Source organism: Euprymna scolopes, chromosome 9 (assembly GCF_053919585.1).
Source record: "Euprymna scolopes isolate OS-2025 chromosome 9, ASM5391958v1, whole genome shotgun sequence".
In the NCBI taxonomy this organism is placed as follows: Eukaryota; Metazoa; Mollusca; class Cephalopoda; order Sepiida; family Sepiolidae; genus Euprymna; species Euprymna scolopes.
In genome coordinates, this window is record NC_136490.1 from 109,006,793 (window position 1) to 109,016,670 (window position 9,878).

At 29.9% G+C, this 9,878-nt stretch overlaps 1 protein-coding gene across 2 annotated transcripts in view; it reads right to left on the reverse strand.

Annotated features, from left to right (window-relative positions):
• Positions 1 to 9,645, reverse strand: part of LOC145284802 (homeobox protein LOX2-like) — a 360,664-nt gene extending 351,019 nt beyond the window's left edge. For both annotated transcript variants that reach the window (XM_080133768.1, XM_080133767.1), the window contains exon 1: positions 8,792 to 9,645. In XM_080133768.1, coding sequence (XP_079989894.1) covers positions 8,792 to 9,188 — 397 coding nt within the window. In that variant the 5' untranslated portion in view covers positions 9,189 to 9,645. The remainder of the gene's footprint in view (positions 1 to 8,791) is intronic.
• Positions 9,646 to 9,878: the final 233 nt, after the last annotated feature.

Consider the following 9,878-nt stretch of genomic DNA (forward strand, 5'->3'; position numbering starts at 1 on the left):
GTGAATTTAACGTGTACATGTATATTTGTCCATTCGTAAATGTAACACATGGAACTGACTTAACTCTATCAAGTTCAATTGCTATTATTTTTTATTGGGACACGTGACCAGTATGTTTACCAGTTAAAAATAATTCAAATGTATTACTATCATGCACATTCTTTGTTGTTTCATGATTGTAGATCGAGAGAAATTTCCCGTGGAGATTGGCCAACGTATACACGTTTATATCAATAAAGTTGTCTACACACACATATGCTCGAATATCTTTGTCGTAAGTGCTACAGTGTAGCACTTACGACAAAGATATTCGAGCATATTTTGCGCAACGTAAACAATATGCATGAATAAAATTGATATATAATAATACTATATAATCTAAAACTAAAATATTACGCATAATTAATTAAAAATGTGTTTGGAAATGTAATGTGCAAATTTGTAAGTCTTCATGAACGTATTCGCATATAAATCTCTCAGAATATTCAGAAGTTTAAATAAACAAAAAACTGTGTTTTTTATAAAATTGTCAGTACAACAAACAACACATCTTCAGAAGTATTTACACTAATATATATGTATATATTAATGGAAATAAAAAGGCAAATCTAGAGAATGTGTGTGTGTATTAAGTGCATGTATGTTTTTTTATGGTTGAACTTATTTTATATGCAGGAATTTTGTTTCAAGCACATTTATAATAAGTTATGCATTTTAATTTCTGCTTTAACTACTCTTTGATTACTTGTAGCGCTATTTTCCTCGAGTAAATTACCACAAAGAATACTATGTAATTACAGGCTAAAAAGAAACCTTGCTACAAATTATACCAGGTTAATAACTGTAACGTAAACATCGAAAATTAATTAGGTTTATAGTATAAGTATCGGTAACCAGTACAAAATGCACATATGTATTTGTTTGGGCGAGAAATGTATGCATACATTTGCAAAAATAAGCATATGTTATGTCGGGGCAAAAATAATGTCGTTGGCTATGTGCAACAATATATAAAAAACGACATTATTTTGCTCCAACGTAATATAAATATATATATATATATATATACACATATATATATATATATATATATATAACTATATATATATATAACTATATATACATATATATATATTATCATACACATATATAATCATAAACACACGCGCACACGAGTTTATAGTGAGAAAAATTACACCAAAAAGATGTATATATGAATCTATCTATATATATATATCTCTTTCTCTCTCTCTCTCTCTCTGTCTCTCTCTCTCTCTCTCTCTCTCTCTCTATATATATATATATATATATATATATATATATATATATGCATACACATATACAATAATTTTTTATATAGTATACGTAAGCGTGTATATGCATACACCCCTGCACACACACATACACACGCACACACACACACATATATATACATATATATACACACATATATGTATATATATATATATATATATATATATATATATATATTGATTACTGAATTCATGTATTTCAAAGATTCTCAGATATCCTTCACACGTGACTAAAATTTTAATCTTCTATATGTGATTATGAATAATTTGTTTTTTATTGCTTTTTTCTTGTTTTGAATTGTTATGATGTATGTTTCCCATCTTTATTCCATTATTATTATCATTATTATTATCATTATTATTATTATTATTATTATTATTATTATTATTATTATTATTATTATTAATATTAATGTTATTATTAGTATTATTATTATTAGTAGTAGTAGTAGTAAATTATTATCAGTAGTAAATTATTATTATTATTAACTTATTATTAGTAGTAAATTATTATTATAATTATTATTTTTTTTATTAATGTTATTATTATTATTATTATTATTATTATTATTATTATTATTATTATTATTATTATTATTATTATTATTATATATTTCATTACTACATTTCATACAGTAACGAGATGAATTATTTATCATTTATGCACATCTGTGATTTTGGTGTGTACGGTACATAAATTGATAAATTTTAAAATACATTTTTTATAATGTAAAGTAGTGGATTCATACATATTATTTGGATTCGTAGGGCTACTGTTCTCATCTTGAGTGTGTCAAACTCAATACGAATAATCAACCCTCATCTAAAAAATTTAGAAACATCATAGTTGATTCGTGTACAATCAGACTAGACGGTAGAAATACACATCGCAGAAGACATCGCTAAATTGATATGTTGTTTGTATACAGGTTAAATTAAGAGACAAAACGTTTTCTCCCAAAACATTGCTTTATTTCATACTATATCGATGAACTGGAAATTTGTTATCTTAATTAAATTAAGTAAGATAGTTTATTAAACAATAATCCACATAAAATATATTACAGACACTACCTTTTTCTTTATTCTATTTTATTTTTATATAAATATCTGCGAATGTACACATCTATAAACTTATATATATATATATATATATATATATATATATATATATATATATATATATATTTTATACGTATATAGATGCATATATAAATGCATATATATATATATGCATTTATATATGCATCTATATACGTAAATGTATATATATATATATATATCTTTCTACGTATATAGATTCATATATATATGTATATATATGTATATATATATATATATATATATATATATATATATATATATATATATTTACTAGTGCACATTTTGTAATAGGTTTTTTACATAGTGTTGTTCTCAATATTTTTTAAATTACATGTTGGAAAATGGATACTGACATGTAAAACCTTGATTTCCCTTAATATATAGATAGATATATGCATCAAATAATTGAATGTTGCATTCCCTTTTGCAATTTTTGAGTCATAATATTTTTTTTTAAAAAAGAAACGTGTGGTTGGTAATCCTCAATTTCAGATGAAATGAAAATTTAAAAAAAAACTTTTATTTTCATAATTTTACCTCGCAAGGATTTTCAATTAATTTGCCTATTTAGCTATATTTTTCTCCACGTGTTCATGTATTTTTTGCATGTTCTTTTTAATTTAACTTTTTTCTACCCTCTTCCCGCTGCCGTGCCTATTATATTTCCTATATATATATAACTCTTTTTATTCCGTGACTGTCTTTTTTTCTGTGTTTTCCTAACTCTTTGTCTGTTAATAGACAATGTTGAAAATATCCGTAAACATAATCATATAACAAGCGAAACACATTAATATCTTTTTAATTTTCTTTCTTTTTTTATTCGCAAGATCAGGTGTACATGTTATTAAAATAAGTGTAGGGTATTGGAAATATTGGAAGACATGTTGTCTCTAGACTCCAGGAAACATAATCTTTTTTTTTGTTTGTTTTTTTTTTCTTTTACTGAACTAGATATTTTGATAGACAAAATAAGTACTCTCAGTAAATTCAATAATAATAATAATAATAATAATAATAATAATAATAATAATAATAATAATAAAATAATAATAATAATAATAATAATAATAATAATAATAATAAACAATCTTTGATGATGGCATGTGTGAATACCCTTAGTGAGTTAATAATATTAATAATACTACAGAAGTAAAACACAAATCAACACTACATGGATGAAATAGAGACTGTATACATTATGAGTTACCCTCCTCCTCACACACAAATAAATATCTGTATCAACCGATAGCACACCAAATGGTCAGGGAAGAAAAGCCGACAAGACAAGAGAAAGCACGGACCAGACCATCGTCGGATGAATGGGGAGACTTATTGCAAGTCTTATTCCAGTGAAGAGCAAAGGCCCTAACCAATGAAAGATCAATTGCAAACGGTTGTTGCGATAAGACAATCTAATTTGTAAAAGTTATCGAAAGAGGTGAACAGTACTTGAAACCCGTGAAGACTTGTTGTCACTCAGTTTCCAGGGAACACAACACATTGTTCTCAGAGAAATATTTGATGGGCTATGTAGAAACTGCTAGTGAGCAGTAGTAGTAATAGTAGTAGTAGTAGTAGTAGTAATAATAATAATAATAATAATAATAATAATAATAATAATAATAATAATAATAAATACTCTTTAAAATATAATAACCATGGTGATAAGAGTTGTTTTTATGACGATTCACTCCACGTCTATTTAAAAAAAAAGAAACTATTTAGATAATCATAATATAGAATAGAAAAACACGAGTGTATTCAACTTCGCGCGCTAATTTTTGCTTGTGGGCGGTGAGTTATAAAAAAATAAGACATACCCATGCATTTTGTATATATATATATATATATATATATATATATATATATATATATATATATATATATATATATATATATATATATATATATATATAATTACATTTGCACCCCAAACAAGGCACATTGCCACTTTGTTGTAGGGGGCTACTATCAGGGACATAAACATTAGGTGTACTGTGTAGGGAGTTGTGCAGCAAGGTGTAGGGGCATGTTACACTTGAACTTTTGCATTTCAGTACAGTTGGGGAAGCAGGGACCAGGAAGGGAATTCCAAAGTCTAGCTGTTCTGGGGAAGAAACTACTGGAGTAGAAGTTTCTCTTAAATCTAGAGATCTCTGCTATGAAGGGGTGGGATTTAGCTGCTTGTTGGGTTTGTCGGGGCCATTTACATTTGAGGGAGCACAAGTGCTTGCAGTTCGTCAGAGCATTCACCGTTGAAGTACTTGTAGAACAGGCAGTGTGATGCAACATTTCGTCGATGGGGCAGAGGTTGACGTTTAGATGACAGTTCAGGAGCTATCAGATTGGCGACTCTCTTTTGAATCTTGTCTAGGAGTGAGAGACTAGTGGCAGATGCACCAGCCCAAATATGACACCAATACTCCAGATATGTCCGTATGGTGACCTTATAGAAGTATTTATTATGAAAATCGTGGGGTATACTGAGTAAGGCTACGATTTAAGCTTGGAGTTTCAGGTGCGATGTTCACCTGGGACCCGTATTCATCAACCCCCATTTTACGTAATATATTATAGATATAATTCTCAAACTTTAGCAATACAGATTGTCTAGTATATAAGATACTGTTCAACTCGGAATTGCTTCTCTAATTCTTTTTTGCTAATGAACTGGAACAATGCCGATTTAGCAGAAGTGCGATTGTGCAAGTTTTGCATGATTGTAGCCTGCTCATACTGACACACGTCTAAGACGTTAGCCATTGTATCTTCCGTCGCAAAGAAGATTCTATATATTCTACTGTTGTTAGTCTTTCCTGTTTGATATACATCTCTTTGATCTTAAATAATGTTTCCCTATTATATGCGTAATAACAGCAACATATTATAAACCTCGATATTTGTTTCCTGAAGTTGTTTTATCGTTGAAACTAAATACAATTATTCGGTATTAATGTTACAGTATAACGTATCTGCAGATGATATATTTAAAATGTTCTGAAATTATTGAAAAATCTTTCAATTTGTTGCAAAAAAAAAAAGAAAAGACTGATAGAAAAAAATTAATCAAAAATATTGTCTTTTTTATTATTTAAAAGGGTAAATAAACCTTCAAGCCAACACACTGCCACCGAGACTTAAGGTTATTGAGTTCTCTCTCACTATAAGAATTGTGACACCAGGGTCGAAAAGTATTATTGAGAAGTCAGCACTGTCGAGAAGCTACAAAAAGTGCTTGACCTACAAAACGTGCCTGGACAGTCCAGTCGGCATTCACTAGAAAAAGCGCCTAACCCCTTCTAAAAAAAAAAAAAAAAGTCAGCCTGGGAATGTGGTCCTCCTAGAACTGCACAGAATCAGCATATCTCCGCAGTCATAAGGGATCAGATTATTTCTGAAATGTGGATTTTGGAAGTGAGGAAAGATATCATAGACGGCTTAAGCGACAAGAGTGATATATGCATAACAATTGTGCATATTAATTCATTTATTTTACATGAATTAAAAATCTTTATATGCATAAGGATATACATTACAAATAACATGCATATTTTCACCATCTAATAATTCACTTATTTACTGTACATGTATTAATAATCATAGATAAATTGTTTCAAAGTATTTGTAATTGAAAAACTACTTTAAATGTTTAAGTTAACTCTTACTTTGTGATATCATTGCAGTCAGTGCAGACTATTATGAGTTAAGGTCTTGAAAACTACCGTAAATATCAAGGCTAAGTGAAGTGGCCATTTTTATTCATCCGATTGTTTACGTTATACAGGTCACTTTTAAGGAAAGATGTCTACTTTATTACGAATCGAAAATTACGATACATTGAAAGGCTTATAGATTATATTTTATATTTAATAATATTAGTTCACGAATAAAATAAATGAAAACAAATGGGGGCGGTGTTTGATTAATTCCTAACTTTTGTTTTAAATAATTTATGTCGCTAGTAGGAATGATTACGTATATAAATATTTTTTTTTCATTTCTTACATCCATATTTATTTATTATTTTTTTTAATATTCATAATTATATGGAAATTTAATGTACGTTTCCACACACAGAGAAAAATATGTGTATTTTTTTGCTGTTTATCATAAAGTAGCGACGATTTACGCCCTCCAAATGTCATCTATTCCTATATCAGTATACAGTAAACATTAACAGCTTTAGTATATACTAAGAATGTCTATATTTCTTTATAGTAAACATAACATTAATATCTTCATAAAATACTTAGATGTACCTAAAGAAATGCTTACCTATATCTGGTTAATTCCTACCACAACGAAGCATGTACATTAAACGCCCATGCAATACACTTGAAGTAATCGTATCGGTTATGGTGGAAACATAAAGACGCACCTCATTCACTTATTTATACGCCAATAAAACAACGAAATCTCCCTTAGCAAAACCATTAAAAGGAAGACTAAAACTTCCATGCACATTTGACAGGTTGGGAGGCCATTTTACTTCGAACATGTGATCAGTGCATGAGAAATTGGTTTTAATTATTATCATCTTTAAATCTGTATTTTAATGGGATTTTTTTTTCACTATGAACGAGATTTAAACCCTATATCTCTTTCAATTTCATACTAGTAATGACTTCTTTTAATAACAAAATATAATTCTCGTACATTGTCAGCATCATGGTTTTGCACAATAGTCAACATTATGGCACACAGATTTTGTTTTCAAATATATATATATATATATATATATATATATATATATATATATATATATATATATATATATATTGCAAAAGTGTTAAAAGATTTGTTATATATCGACTGAACAGTATTGTTTCCATATTTCAACAAGAGTAACCCACCCTTACGTAAGTTGTAAATTATTAAGTCTCTATGATCGATATTACAGGTAATCCAATATTTATGAACTGCTTCTGAATACAATATCACCAAAAACTATTCTTTTCAAAGGATGTGTTATTACACATTATATACAAATCTATCAAATCCAACACATACATTCTCTCTCTATCTACATGTATATAAATCTATCTATACATATTTATGTATATGTGTGTATACTTATATACCAACACAGCCCAGTGCTTTAGTAGAGGAATGGTTTTAGAAATTTGAAATATATTTAAACAACCTACATGATTTATGTGTGTATAAACACATGCATATAATGTTTATTATTAAATAGTATTATGTGTATGAAAGGAATACCTACGACCATGCATTATTTTATCTCTCAATAAATGTACTTTACGAAAAAAAATCATTATCTTTATGTTAACAATCATGTGGAACACGCACACACACAGACACACACACACACACACACACAACAACAGCAACAACAACAACAACACACGCACGATCAATATGCAAAGAGCGTCAATATACATACACGTTGGTCGTTGCTCTACGTATATTTATAATGTTTCATTTACAAACTGTATATTATAGTTTCACTCGTGTTTTTATACAAGTTTTAATATATAGGCATATACACTTGTGATATATTTGTGTATATATATATATATATATATGTATGTGTGAGTGTATATATATATATATATATATATATATATATATATGCATATATAACTTTCAATAATGTTAGATATTAAATTAGCTATTAAATGGGATGGTACAAATGTGTTGCTACATTTACATCGACAAGTTAATGTTGCAATCTAGGAATCAATATTAATTTTTAACAGTTGTATTGGTATTGAGGATGTTGCATAATCATGAATAAATATTCTTCAACAATGTATAATATATATATATATATTTATATGCATATACATTCGTATACATCTATATACGTATATACGTATATGTACATGTATATTTATACATGTATATATGTATACTTATATATATACATATATATTTATGTATATGTGCATAGATATATATAAATTTACAGATACACAATCAGACATACAGATACACACACACCCACACACCCACCCACACACACACACCCATATATATATATATATATATATATATATATATATATATATATATGTATATATATATAAATACAAGCCAGCACTCCTAGACTGTTCTGAACACTCGCATTGTTTCGCTGTATCACAGATCTTATTAGACGCTTGCCAACCAATACATTGCTATATTCCCATAATAATAAATCTGCATTCATGTATATTTGAATCTATTGATACTTTTTATTTTCGTTCTTGGAATCACAACTTATTGCAGTCACATATACACTGAGTGCTTCAATCGACGAACATTAAAAGAAAAACAATGTTTGAAAACGGAACATTTGCTGCTGTTTATTTCCTTCCGGCGCATGTGCCTGTACAGAATGCATTCGACGTTTATGTATAATCACTTACCTACAATAGACATCCACGGATAGAAGTTTGTGGTCTCCGCCTCGGTGCCTGTCGCTGACGGGTTTGAACAAGGGTTTAAGGTGTCTGCCCCGTTCGCTGAGCAATGCGGTCGCATGTCATTGCAATTTCGCACACCTGTAACTGGAGTGTTCGGATAGAAAGCAGGTCGATTTGTTTGTAATCCGGGTCGTAGCTCATGATTTCTATGTTGCAACGCCTCCATTCGGCATGCCTCCGACGTTTGGTAGGAGCCCATATAATACCGAGGAGATCTGTAGTTGCCCGTAGGACATATGTCTGGGATATTCAAGAAATGGTCCATGTATGCCGCATTTTCTGAACTGTGAATTTCCTCTGCGCGAGTTGCGCCGTGCCGTAGAGGTAGGTACGAACTCATAGCTATGTCGCTGTTGTTTTTTTTTTGTTTTTTTTTTGTTTTTTTTTAGGTTTTTATTACTTTTTTATTATATATAATTTTATTGCTTTAGTTTTTTTTTTATGTAGTATTTTTATGATCTCCCGGCTCTAGCCTCGCACGCGCTCTCTCTCTCACTCACTCCCTCTCTCACGCGCGCTCTCTCCCACTCTCTCTTTTTTGTCACATTCACTCTCATCTACTCTGGCACGGCTTTTTAATTCGTCCGGTCTCCGTCGTCGTCGACGTCCTCGCCGCTATCCTTACTGCGACTTTTTCTCCCCGGATCTTGCTATTAAGAGAGGTTGAAACCATCTGTGGTAGGAAAAATAACCCAAGAAAGAGAAAATCGTGACCAGAGTAGCAGCAGCAGCAGCAGCGGCATCCGTGCGCCCCTTCGATGCCTGTGAACCGTGTATGAGGCAACACATTTTTTTCTCTCGGCCACCAATCAGATTCATTGTCGCTTGACCTAAACCTAACCTTCGCCTACGTAACTCGACGCGGTTTCTCCTTCCGCGACGAAAAGCAGTTCCATTTAGTCGCGTATTCAGATGGAGAACAAGCGCTGGCTGAATAAGGAGGGGGGTATTTCCAGTGTAAGAGTAACTCTAGAAATTCTTATTCGTGTTATGTATATATATATATATATATATATATATATATATATAT